The sequence below is a fragment of the Podarcis pityusensis genome (assembly GCF_964106645.2).
Source record: "Podarcis pityusensis genome assembly, chromosome: 5".
NCBI classification, from domain to species: domain Eukaryota; kingdom Metazoa; phylum Chordata; class Lepidosauria; order Squamata; family Lacertidae; genus Podarcis; species Podarcis pityusensis.
Genome location: NC_138032.1, coordinates 23,860,964 through 23,876,218, shown reverse-complemented (window position 1 = coordinate 23,876,218; position 15,255 = coordinate 23,860,964). Strand labels below are relative to the sequence as shown.

Below are 15,255 nucleotides of genomic sequence, written 5' to 3'. Positions count from 1 at the left end.
GATAAGGTTCCAATGGGCCCATTAACATGCTGAGGAACATTGTCGCATTATCAAGCTGTGCGCATGGCTTTAACTGATTAGTTCTTTGTGTGCGTGTGTGTTCTTGGATACCACTTCTGAACGACTCAGTCCTACTTTCTGCTATGCTTTTGCACCCATATCACAACAAACACCAGAAACACTATGTGTACTTCTGTAACCCAATAAAATATTCAATAAAAACAAGCAAACAACCCCAAACAAACACTGTTACTACCCCTTCCAGGGTTTAGCAAAACAGAGTGGCTAAGATTGCGGCAAAATCTCACCACCTTCAATAGATAAAGTGAAATAGTAGCTCCTAGGAAAATCCTTCAACTGGTCCAAAATGCGGTTGCCAGGCATGGAGTTTGGAACATGCTTCTTTTTATCTAGTTCCATCTTCACCTTTATCTAGTAGCATGGTCACCCATTTTCCCCCAGACTCAGTTATGAGCCATTAATAGCCTTTAAAGCCTTTGCAGTGCAACACTATACACACCTACTGAGAAGTTATATTCCACTGAATTCGGTGTGGCTTACTCCTAGTACAGAGGTTCTCCAACTTTTTTCTCCGGGCAACACTTTCAGGTTAAAAATTAGCTCACTGCTTTTCTAACTGATAAGAAATACACTGCATAACAAAAAGAAACGACTCTTTGTGGTGCCTGATTTATAACACAGAACACAACTTTTTAATAATATGGCCATGGGACATCCAGAAAGTATAAAAGGATGCAGCTACATAAGAACACGGGTTGTTCCCCAAATATAATTATAAACAAGCCTTTTGCATTAAGTAGGCATACAAACTCAATGAGAAGTGTGAGCTTGCTTCTTAGGCCTAATCTGAGACAGACAAACAAACTCTCATCTCATCAACACAAAGAAGTCTTTCTCTTTTCTGATCTTTCATATTAATTGAAAATCCTTGCTGACAATAGATTCTGGAGAACTGTAGAAGACTAGCCAGTGCTCCTGAATATCTATCCATATTCTGGAAATAAAAACATTATTTTGATACTATACTATACTATACTGCACTGCACTGAAATATTTAAATGTTTCTTTGATTGTCCTTGAATCTTCCTGCCACACCAGTGCCAGGGGCGCACCACACCCTTTGAGAACCACTGTCCTTGATGGCTTTAGGATTGCATAGTTAATAGCTTACTAATAACCTGTACTAGCTGCTCTTTTCCAAGTCCCAAGATGTGGACAATTGGGACCCCTCCAGACCGGTGATTTTCCGCAGGCGCATTCTGCAATGCGTCACTGATACAGTAATAGCGGTGGATTTATACTGGAACATCCACATATTCTGTTTTATTAGTTTTGTAATATTTCTCCAACGGTATTGCATTACTGCCATCAGCGGGGGCGTTACTCTCGCACTACAGCCCAAGCAAAGCGGGACAAAAAGACCCTGTAACATTTGTGGTATAAAAAGTTACAGGATTTCAGGGGGAAGTTATGGGACATGCACTGATTGGAAACAAAACAGTATAGCAGCCCTGATATTTGCAAGAACAAAGATCACTTCCTTATAGCTTTGTAAAGCACTAATTCCTTGGTCCAACATTCACAATATTACTAAGGAGGACGGGAATCTGCTCCTCTTGTATAAGCATAGATAGAAATAGGAAAAAACCATCCTCTTTACCACAATATTGACTGTGACCATGACAGGGTGGTTAAAAGGTGAGGTAAAGTTACATGCATAGTTGAATTTGAGTTGAGTTCTTAACCTTTTCACAATGAAATTGATGGGACTTAAAATGTGCTTAGCTTTGGCTGAATTATACCCTTAATACCGTAAAGATGCGCCTCAGATATTGCCGCAAGTCAAAAAAACCAAAACCACAAAAAGGATACAATATTTGTGCACTGCCATCTGGAAACATGGTAAGAAACTTCACACCGTTTTTGTAGTATTGCTGGAAGAACTGGTTTTTCAGCAACTGCACACGAAGGGAAAACAAGACACGTATTTAAAACAATATTTTGTTTTCAGGAGAATTAGTATACAAAAGGCAAGAAGAAGAAAAAGGTCACTATGCAAAAAGGGTGGTGGGATTAGGTAACAAAAAGCTACGCTGCCCGACTGAATTGTCCCTTCCCAGTTTTCTCCTTCTATGATTTGATGAGTTTCTAGTCACACCTGCTGCCTCCCAGCTCTGTGATCCTGTAGCCAAGTGACGGTTAATAGTTGACAGTTCTGGGAATGGGGGCACCAGAGTGCAAGATCTCAGTCAAGCGGTCGCAGGCCTGTCCTCCGCGGCAACCAATGTTGGATGTTACATAGGCAAACATTCAAGCCTGCATTCTGCCAGCAGCTAAAGTCCATTCCAAAACCAATCACTGCCCATACAAAAGGTGGAACCCTAGAGTTGGAAAGTGGCTTCAAACCCAGCCCTCTGCCAGTGCAGGAAGTCTGCTGCTCCAGCATCCCTGATAGAACTACAAATCCCAGAACTCCATAGGAAGAGGGACTGGTGGTTAAATCACTTTGGGAATTGTCGTTCTGGGAGGGAAACAGGGGTCTTCTAAGAACTCTCATCATCTTTAACAAATGACAGTCTCCAGGATGTGGGGGTGGGGAGCCATGACTGTTAAAGTGGTATTAAAGGTAAAGGTAAAGGGACCCCTGACCATTAGGTCCAGTCGGGACCGACTCTGGGGTTGCGGAGCTCATCTTGCTTTATTGGCCGCAGGAGCTGGTGTACAGCTTCCAGGTCATGTGGCCAGGATGACTAAGCCGCTTCTGGCGAACCAGAGCAGTGCACGGAAACGCCGTTTACCTTCCCACTGGAGCGGTAGCTATTTATCTACTTGCACTTTGACATCCTTTCAAACTGCTAGGTTGGCAGGAGCAGGGACTGAGCAACGGGAGCTCACCCCGTCGCAGGGATTCGAACCGCTGACCTTCTGATCTGCAAGTCCTAGGCTCAGTGGTTTAACCCACAGTGCCATCCGCGTCCCTAGTGCCACCCGCGTCCCTAAAAAAAGTGGTATTATGGTGCTTAAAATGTGTGGTGCAGCTGTTGCCATAGTCAAATGCAGAATGCTCTGTCCTATGAATGTTTTTATCCTGGAAGAAGAAGCAGGTCCATTAATGGGGTTCCAGTGCAGGAAAATCCAGGTGCTTACCTTTCCACCTGCAATAGTGAAATCACAGCTAGAGATGCTGTAGCTAGCGTCTTGGCTCGTGGGACTTCGGAATTTAATTCCCTGGAGAGGCATCTTTGTCCAGCCCGTTATAGAAGGTCTATATTGGGACAGGCAGTAGGAAATGGTGCTGAGTTGCCGAGTATCTAGGGAACATGAAGCAGCACAGAATGTTGTTCAATAAAGGTTATTCAATAAACTTGAACTAAGTAGAACAAAAACCAATTTCAATTTAGTTCAGATTTATTTTGTTTCATTTGGGTTTTTAATAGCTTGCTTTTCAATACAAATTATTAGCGCGGCTCCCAATATGAAATTAAAAACCACTATAATGGAGTTAAAAACGAATAAAGAAATTATAGCAAAACACAGCAGCAACACAAATTGGATTAGCAGCTAAGGTAAAAATTACAACATATGTTTATATTAAGAGTCTTAAATGAACCTGTTTACTAACCTGAAACAATAAAACAGAGAGTTAAAAAAAAATACAATGCACATCTCTTATCTAGGTGTGTTGGTGACCCGGAAACTACAACTAATCCAGAATGCGGCAGCTGGACTGGTGACTGGGAGTGGCCACCGAGACCATATAACATTGGTCTTGAAAGACCTACACTGGCTCCCAGTACATTTCCGAGCACAATTCATAGTGTTGGTGCTGACCTTTAAAGCCCTAAACTGCCTCAGTCCAGTATACCTGAAGGAGCGTCTCCACCTCCATCGTTCTGCCTGGACACTGAGGTCCAGTGCCAAGGGCCTTCTGGCGGTTCCCTCGCTGCAAGAAGCCAAGTTACAGGGAACCAGGCAGAGGGCCTTCTCGGTAGTGGCACCCGCCCTGTGGAACGCCCTCCCACCAGGTGTCAAAGAGAAAAATAACTACCAAACTTTTAGAAGACATCTGAAGGCAGCCCTGTTTAGGGAAGCTTTTAATGTTTAATAGGTTATTGTATTTTAGTATTTTGTTGGAAGCTTCCCAGAGTGGCTGGGGAAACCCAGCCAGATGGGCGTGGTATAAATAAATTATTATTATTATTATTATTAGTAGTAGTAGTAGTAGTAGTAGGAACATGCTAGATCTGACCCAAGAGACCATTTAATCCAGGGATGGGTAACTCTGACCGTCCAGATGTTGTTGAACTACAAGTGCCATCATCTGGCTGGGGACAGGGCAAGATTCTAGTGTAAGAGTGAATATGTGCCATTTTCAATCTCTGCTATGTAAGAGCCATTCTCATGGTTTCACCCACTAATGAGTACTGTCCATGATAACTTGCAGAAAAATTAGAACTCACAGTCAAAGACATGAGTTGGAGAGACGTCCTTTTCTCTCTCTGCTTTCTCTCTTGGGAGGTGGACAGCCTGTTGGGCCATTTGTTTCTCCTTCAACCTGCAAAATCAAAACGTATGTGGCATGAACCCCCAATTTCTTAAACGTTGAATTCCAGATGCTCTTGGAGGGCTGGCAAGGTGACTAGCTGATCTTTCAGCCACTGAAACCGAAGAGATGCTCCTCTGCTGCAGATCACCCTGGCCTTGCTCAGTGATGTCTTTTTCTATAACAGAAAGTTTGACTGCACATGTTTGTGTGTAACAATTAGCTAAAGCCTATGAATCAGGGCCAGACCTCCTGAAGTAGCAGGAAAGCTCAAAACTCAATATAAAGTGGTACCTTGGTTCTCAAACTTAATCTGTTCCGAGAGTCCGTTCGACTCCCGAAGCCGTTCGAAAACCAAGGTGCGGCTTCTGATTGGCTGCTTCCTGCACTCAGTCGGAAGCCACGGAAGCCATGTTGGACATTCGGCTTCTGAAAAATGTTCGCAAACTGGAACACTTACTTCCGGGTTTGCAGTGCTCGGGAGCCAATTTGTTTGGGAGCCAAGCCGTTCGAGAACCAAGGTACCACTGTAATCATTACCCTGCTCTTCCTTGCAAAACACTTCAGAAATGCTTGCTCCAAATGATACCAAAATTGTTCCTGAAAATAGCATGTACACCAACCGACTGGCAATACCTTTGGCGAGCTCTTTCTCTGGCTTTTTTCCTCTCTTCCGCAGTTCCTTCGACCTGCTTAGTGGTGATATCAATCAGCTGAACTCCTTCCTTCGCATAGCGCTTTTTTTCATTGACAATGAACTCGTGAAGATCTCTGCATTGCTGGCAACAGAAAAGCTGGAAGGCAAGATCCTACAGTTATCTCGCGGCCACGTCGCCCTTGACTTTGTAGCGATGCCATTAGGATGATTTCCCCATTACTTACGTTTCCATATTCTGCTATTTGTTCTAGACTTTCAAATGACGGATAATTTCTCAGTGGGCTGCCACAGAACTCACAGAGTTCTCCATAGTGTTTTTCCAACTGCAGAGAGGAAACGGAACATTTTGAAGACATTAGTGATGACAATCACCTTGCGGGAAAGTTCAATATTAGGCTTGTAATTTTTAAATCTTTTTTAGGACTGAAAAGTAGCTAGGCTGAAAAGGGATCTAGCCTATGTTAATAAAGAAAGCTGGAAAGTGCTCTAGCCTATGGTAAAGGCAGCTGAAATGTCTCCAAGCCCTTTCCAATGGTTTTTTATTGGAGGGGGATGTCACCCCAAATGTCACCATTTTAGATTTGCTTAATGGAGAAATGCTCCCATTCTTGTAATCTTATTTTGCAGCTATTTCATTCCTGTTGTCTGTTTTATTGCGTCTGATCCATGGTCATTCCATGGACAAAAAGGCTCTTTCCATTCATGTAAGGCACCGAGACCCTGTGGAGGCAATAGTAATAGTAATAATAATAATAATAATAATAATAATAATAATTTATTTATACCCCGCCCACCTGGCTGGGTTTCCCCAGCCACTCTGGGCGGCTCCCAACAGAATATTAAAAACACGATAAAACATCAAACATTAAAAACTTCTCCACTGGAGAAGGGATGGGGGAGCTGTTTTAGCCAATTTCTCTTCCCCTGTGCAGCCCCCTGTGCTACCTCGCAAGCTGCTCCAAAGGGTTGAGGGTCACAAGCAGCAAGGGGCCGGGGAGGAACAATCAACAATCCTATCTCCTTCCTCCAGAGCAAGCAGAACTCTGCTGAGAGTAATTCTGGATCAGAGTTGCCATTTTGCACCCAATATTGGGGGGGAGGTGGTTCCTGGTGCACAGCGTTCACATGCGATGTCATGGGCCCAGCATGTGTTGCACAAGTGTGACATCATACACGCAATGCACATGCAACATCGCATCATCGGGAGGAGGCCAAGCGCAGAGCCCAGCCCTGTGCCAGCTGATTTTGAGGGGGCTGAATTCACCCTACTCCTAGGAGTTGGTGCACCCGCTCTGGATCCAGCTCACGACATGTTATGTTTACATTTGCAACAGATTCTTTTGCAACTGTTTTTAGCCATTTTGCCAACTTTGAGGCATGTGAGGTATGCTGGTGCTGGTCATTACAAACTTATGATTTTGTCATAGTCAAGCCTCAGATGCACAAATCGCAGTGCATCTGGTAAAACACAAATCCTACCCCTGTATCTTCTTAACACAAAAGTTAAAGCAAAATAAATACGTGTAGCTTATTCCCTCCCAGTGTTCCAATTCCCGGTAACTACAGTGCCTAGAATTTTTTGAGGGAAAGGATGTGCTTCAAATGTGTTTTAAAGGTGCAAGCATGTACTGAAAATGGAATAACAGCAACAACAATGTGCAAGACTCTGCTCTTGGTCAGAATTAAGTATTTTTTCAACCTCTCTGAGTGTAAATAAGTGAAACTGAAGCCCTCCAAGTCACCTGACAGCATTCACTTTCGTCCAAAACTAAGTAGATGAGGAAAATGGAGGGGAGGTTCCTGTGTTAAGGACTGCATGGTTTTTTTTGTATTACCTGGGCATAAATTCTCCCCAAAGGCATGCTAAAAGGCCACAGCAAGCAATCTGAACAGGCTTATTTTAAGCCTCCTTCTGTAAATGGCATAAGAAAACAAGCAGCTCCTTGGCTTTCCAAAGCTCCAGGGAAAGAATAAACAGCAGCAGAAATAATTCAATGCAGCGCTACAGTGAATGAGCAGCAGGGGGCAATGTTAAAGTTGTCGGGAATGCCATCCCTAATAAAATAGAGGCCATGCATCCAAATCGAAAATTAAAATTACTGCATTGCATTTACTCATAACATGCAGTGACCAGCACTGAGGGCTGCATCTACTGAACAAAGGAGGCTGCTCATTCGAAGGAAAGGCTTGCAGGGCTAGGCAAGGGTGGGAACTGGGGTGCAGTCCTCTCCTGTTTTGGTTGCTTGTCCCCAGAATCGTGAAAAGTTTCTGAAGTGAAAAAAAGCATTATGAGAAAGTTTATTTAATAATAATAATAATAATTTATTATTTATACCCTGCCCATCCGGCTGAGTTTCCCCAGCCACTCTGGGCGGCTCCCAATCAAGTATTAAAAACAATACAGCGTTAAATATTAAAAACTTCCCTGAACAGGGCTGCCTTCAGATGTCTTTTAAAGATAGGATAGCTACTTATTTCCTTCACATCTGAAGGGAGGGCGTTCCACAGGGAGGGTGCCACTACCAAGAAGCCCCTGTGTCTGATTCCCTGTAACCTCACTTCGCGCAATGAGGGAACCGCCAGAAGGCCCTCGGCGCTGGATCTCAGTGTCTGGGCTGAACGATGGGGGTGGAGACGCTCCTTCAGGTATACAGGACTGAGGCCATTTAGGGCTTTAAACGTCAGCACCAACACTATGAATTGTGCTCGGAAACGTACTGGAAACGTACCCTATTTAAAAAGATAGGGTTGATGGGCGTTGTAGTCCAGAAAATCTGGAGGGTGCCAGTTTGTCGAAGAAGGATATGGCCTAGTTATCATGCTAAGCAAATAATCCCTACTTCCCAGCTTTTTCTCAGATCTCTATCCCCATAATACAGAGGTTCTCAGACTGCTGTCTGCAAGTCTCATTCAGGTGCTGTGAAAAGACTGCAGAGCAGGTGGGAATATCTTCCCTTGGCCCTGCAGTATATTCATATTTTTTTTTGACAGTGGAGAGCAAATCATTTTGACCACAGCCACCCTCAAGTTCAAATGCAGAAACAGGATGCATGCTGAACATGCAAATTCTCAGGCTACAGCTGACAAACTCTGATGGCTTTAAAAGAATGCCCCTTCCTGTTATTCCCACGACGCTTCCTTTTAAGGCATTTAAATAAAATATTGCAAATACATATTTTGGCTACAACCCAGAGGCTACATTTTTTGCATTTAGCTGTCGGATATTATTTTAGCGAGCAGCTCAGCATGACCATTAATAACTCCTAAAAGTCCCATTACTTTGAAGGGAGAGTTGAAATCTGTGCTTAGCTCACTCTCACGGAAATCAGTGAGATTTATAAGTATTTAACTTTCACAGGACTGCCTCCTAAATGTCCATAACATGCAACATCTCACTCTGCAAAATGCAAAAAGAGAGTTGAGATTCCTGTATACAATATCAAGGTTGTGAGATTCATCTCCTGACTGAAGTCAGGCAGAACTTTGTGTGCCTAAATTAAGCAGAACTGGAACTTGGCAGGTTCCATCAGTATTACTTCAAAATTTGGTACATACCAGCAACTTGTGTACATCATTAGACAATAAGGCACTGTGCCCTTTTAATAAGAACCCGTGGAACAAACTTTATGCAAACAAAGTGCCAGAACCAGTCAATTCTGCATATAGGAATAACGTAGCTGCTGCTTTCTTATAGATAATTATGACTAATTCATCTCTCCAACAAAGTAAGTAATGAAAACACTAAATGATTATAATTTCCCTGCTCCTGGGGAAAATCTCAAATCATTGGATTTCAGAATATTGCTTTTCTTAAATGAATTCTCAATCGATCACCTTAAAAGAGGTGATGCAAGGAGGTCATTCAACCCTGATGGTTTTTGGCTTTTGCAATAATACTATTATTCTCCCTACCCATCCTACACCCTGTAAATTGAAAATGGCGATGTTTCTGCAATGGATTTTCATCAGAATTTACTACAGTGTTCAGGCAATTCATGTGGCTGCTCTTTTAAAAATAAATTTTAAAATGACTTATGTAAAATTTGGCTAGCAAAATGCTGAATGGAGAGAGGGAAAGTAACATAAGGTTTAAAGAACGGGTGCCTTTTCCTAATCCAATAATCTAATTTCCACTATCAGTTCAACAAAGCTTGCTTCCTCAAATTCTTGCACATTTCTAAAAAAAGACCCATACACCTCTTCAACTTGCCTGCAGCTCTCATTTTTTACTGGAACAGGTGGTGTCAAACAGTAACACACCAAGACCACTGAACTATATCACATGTTGTTCCTTTCCTGGTCTCCTCTCCCAAATCCAGACTTGTTAATCTTGATTAACATCAAGGATGGCTTGGAGAGTCTTGTTTCCCTTTCCCTTTCTCAAGGGATTACAGGTAACTGTAAATGATCCAATTTCTTTAAGGATCTTAGAGCCATCTGTTTCCTGGAAAGCATGACAAACGGCAATCTAGACACAGGACGAGGCTTCCCCGCATATGTTTCTGGAGTACACCTGCCTCTAGAAACCAAATAGTTTCAACTCTTCCACTTCTGAATGCTCCTTACCATTTTATTTTGTCTTTATGTGGCGTTCTTCTTAGGCTACTTACCTAAGCAAATCAGTATGTTTTTAAAAGTATGTGGTATAGCCCCTTCTGAGATGCAGGTGCTGGTGGCAGGGGTTTGGGGTTACATGTTGAAATATGCATACAGAAAGTTAGTACATCAGAGAGAAGTGTGTGTGTGTGTGTGTGTGTTTAGAGGAAATGGGACATTCAGTCACACAAAGACATGCATTCATAAGTGGTGACACTTCAAAAGCACTACACTGTAGGTTTGCACAAAAGTGTGCAATGCACCACACATTTCCCTGTGTGTTATTTTACACACGCATCTCCCTGGTTATACTACATGCACAAACCACAGAATGGATAGAGACACCACCTCAAAATTAATGTCTTCTCTTGCTGATTCTGGCCTAAAGGCTAGTATTGTTGGCGGACCAACGCTGGACAGGGTGCGTAGAGATTCCTGAAACAGCTTTAAGAAGTCTTCTTGAAACTTAAAAGAAAAAGAAAACAATACAATACAAGAGATTAATTCCATTTCAAATCTCGAACCCCGTTGCCCAGAATGTTCCCAAAGATGAATGGCATCAGCCTTGATTTGGCTGAAAGGGAAAGGGATGGAGGTGGGGACGTTGAGTTGGGAGGATACTTTGACCAAAATGTGCAGAGACCACGAGTGACAAATACCTCCGTGTCACACAAAATGTCTAAGCAGCTGAGGTCCTCATACCAGACGGCGTAGATATCTAAACATACACAAGGAGAATGGGTTAGGAAATTGGTCCGTTCTTGCTTTTAAGGTCTGAATCAAAGGACACAGCCACATGGCTTATTTAGGACTGGGGATGCTGAAGTAGTAATAGGCCAGCAACAGCCAACTGTGGCACCCAATTGTGATACCTTGAACATGTTTCAGACTACAGCTCCCATCATACCGAGCCAGTGTGGCCAATGGTGAGGGATGATGGGAGTTGCAGTTCAAAGCATCTGGAGGACACCATGTTGGCTACCTCTGCCATGTGCAAATCCTTCCCAGTACACAAAGAGCAGGGTGCCGCAGCTTGTGCCCATCCATATGCCCAGTGGACATGGACTGATGGCAGAGCCAGCTGTTCAGCTCAAGATGTTCTGGGGGGGGGGGGAATACCCCTTTCCCAGAGACACTGCACATGTTCCATTGTGTTCCATTGTGTTTGTGCATGATGTCACTAGACCATCAACTATCTCTCTTGGAAGTGTCCTTAGAAGACTGGTCCTCCAGTTCCACATGTCGGTGAATGTACACTGGCAAGCAAAGCCAGTCCAGTCATTAGGCAAGGTGAAGATGCTGCTTCAGGCCCATGGGTGTCCCGCTTGCACCACTGCCTCTGCCAGCAGCACCGATTTTGGGCAAGAGCGCCTCCATTTTGGGTGAATTCTTGCCTGAAATCATGCCAGATCTTGCAGAGCCTGCAAGGCGTCACTTAAAATTGGCATGATTTTAGAAATACCAACAGTGGAAGAATGGCAGATGAAGATGTTGGACTTTTTGGAGCTGGCTGACCTGACCGGAAGAATCCGCAATCAGAAAGAAGAGGAACATCAAGAAGAGTGGAAGAAATTTAAGGATTATTTAGCTAGATATTCGAATATCACATAAGTAGAATCACTTGAAAGTACTAAATTGGCCTAGGATTAAAATATGTTGAATTCTATAACATTATGAACTGAAAATGTTATGAAAAGGAAGGAAGATATAAATTTAAATAAGCAAATTTTATCGAAAAGTAGATATTGGAAAACCGTTACAATGAAATTTATTGAAATTCAGTTAGGAGAGATTTGAGGAATTCACTTAACAATGTAAATTAAATTGGGCCTTTAACAATTAGGTGTTTATATGTTTGTTTGTTTGTTTGTTTGTTTGTTTGTTTGTTTCTATTTCTAATAATGTAATGTCTTTTCTTTTTGTGTGTTTGTTTTAAATTTGGAAAATCAATTAAAAAAATGGGGAAAAAATAAATAAAATTGACATGATTTTGCCCCAAATTGGTGCCAATGGTTGTGTCACTTCTCCCCCAGCGGTGGATGTGGCAAGGTGGGACCAGGAGCAGGTAAGTGGTGGTGGTGGGAATGGCAACAGAGTCAGGCCAAAATGGCACATCCTGTTTTGCCTCAAGCTGGCAAAGAACTGTCTTAAGACTGGTTATCAACAGATATTCCCAAAAGCTCAGTGGCTCTTACTTTCAAGGAGACATACTGTGCTATCAAGCCTGCTGTAGGCCTCTTTGCACGCGTTCAGGTGCTTTTTGAGCTCCCCCCCAAAAAGCCTTGCCTTAGTTACTTCCATGGATTTGCATGCGTTATCTAGACCGGCCTGCTGCCATGCCGTTATTGCTTTTGTCTGCTTACGGTGGGCTGCCCAAAGACAAGCCTGAATTTGTTTTTAGGCAGAATGCCCGTGCCTTAGGAGTGCAGTGGGGGAGCACTCAGCCTCACAGCATTAAAAATATAGTGGTCAGAATAGAATAAAAGCCACAACGTGGCGAGAGGGGAGGGAGGGAGGCTCAAAGGAACAGCCAGCGCCTGCCCATGTGGTTCCATTACTGAAGGAAGAGTGGAATAGTAAACTGTGAAAAATTGGGCAGGGTGGGGAATGTGCTCCTTGAGGAGCCGCATCTGGATTCTACCCAGCAAATAAGCAGCAATGGAGCATTGCCAGAGGTTAAAAGAAGAAGCGCTTGCCAGTTTAAACCATCGGATGGGGTTGTCTACCTGTCAAGGCTACAGCTTGCCATTTAAAATGGGAAACTTGGAAACAGATGCCTCAGAGCGCAGGCCAGAGTAGCTGCTGCAAGTATTTGTGTGCTGATATTCACAAGGGAAAAGCACAAATTCACACAAAAAAAAAAAGCAACCGAATAATATCTTGGAACAACGAGATGCTGAAGAAACAGAACAAGAAGTGCTGACATAAATCCAGTCTGAGGCTGGAGACAGACAGTGAGAGTAGCATCATTTCCTGTGATGTAAATTTTTCTTTCTTTCCTTTTTTGACCCGCCACCACTCTTCGGATCAGTTTTGCAAGCTTTCGAAGCAATAAAAAGCCTGCAAAACCTGTTCGCCATAGGCAACCGTAGGATTGCACACAAGTCTGCCTCCACCTTCAGTGTGTCACAATACACATTTCATCGATCATCGCCTTGCAATGTAAAGCAGGTTGTTAACATTCCCATTTTACAGACCATGATTTAACACTGAGGAATAGCAAGGTTCCCACATTCTCTCGAGTTTATGGCTGAGCTGGGGTTATACCGCCTAGATTTCACACCCAATCCCCTCCATGGAGTCACACAAGACTAAAAAAACAAAACAAGGCAGGGCTCAAAATGAAGGAGAAATTGATGTGCTGAGGACCAATTTACCATTCTCAGGACGAAGCTTGTCTTCCTTTGGATCTGCAAAGCAAACAAAAAAGAACATAACATCTGGCCTAACTATAGAACAGCCTTTGCCAAACGCAACCCAACCTATAACACATTGCAGCAGAATAATCACATGTTTTGCAAGTAAAAGGCTCTGCTTTAAATCCCTAACATCTCTGATTTAAAGGAGATGAGGGGAAGACCCCTTCTGAGACCCTGGAGAGGCACTGCCAGTCAGAGTGGACAACCTATGTTTACACAGGCAAATAATCAGATCAGGCTTGGGGCAGTTTCTTATGTAGCTAAATTGTTAATTCTATGCATGGAGATTACAGTGGAGATTTTTTCGCTGCTATTCTGTGTGTGTCTGTGTACATGTGTGAGAGACAGATAGATAGATAGATAGATAGATAGATAGATAGATAGCACAAGCAGCCTGTTACTTACGCCTTTTCTTGTAGCGGTCATAAAGCCAGCTCTTATCTGTCTGCATTGAGACTGATCTTCCCAAAAGTTTTCCGGATTGATCAACAGCAACTGCATCCAATGCCTCCCTTTTCAGTAGACACAACATAAGACGTGTAAGCAAGCTGAATAATTAATGTCTCAAAGCAAACTCCAAGCTCCTTTGTTGTCTTTGAGGCACAAGAGTTATCTTTGTCACTCGCAACTTCTAAGCAGTGGAAAAGCAAAATGGCAGAAGGAATGGGCCAGTGGCCAATATAGGGAACTGTGGTTTAGACCCATTATAAGAATCCCACTCATGATGCCACCTGTTCAAACATATTATTACCCTAATCTTTGAACTGACTACAAAATCCATCCATTTGTTGTTATGCTAGCCCTGGAAAAGAGAGCAAATGCATATAAGCAACCTTAAGGAAACAGTCACGAAAAAAAGGGGAAACAGCTCTACCCCCAAAGCAAAACCACAACAAAAGGAATTTCAGCCTTGAGCCTAATATTGTGAAGACGATTTGGCTTAAAATACAGAAGACTGCCCTGCCCTTCAGTCCTTGTTTCATGGCACCTCTGCAATTCACACCCTCTTATACCTAAATTTTAAACCAAACTTTAATTTAATGCTGAAGAATAAAAGGAGGAAGTACGATTTCTTCTTGTCATCTTCACGTTCATCTGGAAGAAAAGCACACTGCTCGGGGTTTTGGCTGTTGTTACTCAACAGCGACATGATCAAACTCAACAGAAACATGGAAAAGCAACACACATCAATTGCTCACCTCCTTAAGTGGTACCCAGCAGAGCTCTCTCTTCTGATTCCTCCCAGTATTGCAGGGTGGCCCTTGGATCCTGCTGAGTACAAGCCGAACTAGGTATGCGTACGGTTGACCAAATCTCCATTGCGTATGAGCTACAGACCATCAAGATTATCTGTCCTTCATGAATGGGACATCTCAGTCTTGGGGCCACTCTGATGACCCCAGAACGCCTACACCCCCAGATATCTCCCTCAGAGCCAGATCTCTAGTTCCTTTGCAGGACAGGGAGTGGGGCAGACACTTGAGGGTGACATTGATTTGGCAAGGAATGCAGAGACAAGCAGAAGTCGCTTGTCAGGTGAGGCAGAGCCACCAAGGTGGGTCACTGTTGCTTACTGGAAGACGCAAGGTGGTGCAAACACATTGGCAGGAGTGCATGAATTCATGAGGTGACCTTAGGCAACCCACTGTCTCTCAGCCTCAGTTCCTCAAATTTCAATAACGGGAGATAAGAATCACCTTACCTTGCAGGGCTGTTGCAATGATTACGACTAGATGATGCACATGAAGTGCTTGAAAGCGCTATTGGTATAATATATATTTTTAATTTCCCTCTTCTTGTTCAAGCACTTAAACTATAAGAGTGTTTGGCTCCACATTTCCTCTCTCTCGCTTAAGCTGTCCCCTCATAAAAAGGTCCCCGTCCCCCCGGAAAACATTGCTGCAGCTTACAGTAAGAAGTTCCCAGGTTCAATCCAGGTTCAGAAGGTCTGCTGCTTGAAATACTGGAGAGCCAATCAGTGCAGACAATTCTGAACTAGGTGGACCAATGGCCTGTCT

General features: G+C 43.2%; 1 protein-coding gene across 4 annotated transcripts in view; it reads right to left on the bottom strand.

Annotated features, from left to right (window-relative positions):
• ERICH6 (glutamate rich 6) overlaps window positions 1–15,255 on the bottom strand; it is a 30,430-nt gene that overhangs the window by 6,118 nt on the left and 9,057 nt on the right. For 2 of the 4 annotated variants that reach the window (XM_081007972.1, XM_081007974.1), the window contains 10 exons: window positions 14,437–14,509; window positions 13,643–13,749; window positions 13,196–13,228; window positions 10,478–10,536; window positions 10,167–10,283; window positions 5,447–5,545; window positions 5,201–5,358; window positions 4,482–4,576; window positions 3,169–3,332; window positions 1,894–1,979 (listed from right to left, as the gene is read on the bottom strand). In XM_081007972.1, the coding sequence (XP_080864098.1) occupies window positions 1,894–1,979; window positions 3,169–3,332; window positions 4,482–4,576; window positions 5,201–5,358; window positions 5,447–5,545; window positions 10,167–10,283; window positions 10,478–10,536; window positions 13,196–13,228; window positions 13,643–13,749; window positions 14,437–14,509 (991 nt within the window). The remainder of the gene's footprint in view (window positions 1–1,893; window positions 1,980–3,168; window positions 3,333–4,481; window positions 4,577–5,200; window positions 5,359–5,446; window positions 5,546–10,166; window positions 10,284–10,477; window positions 10,537–13,195; window positions 13,229–13,642; window positions 13,750–14,436; window positions 14,510–15,255) is intronic. The other 2 variants (XM_081007973.1, XM_081007975.1) reach the window with 1 other exon arrangement.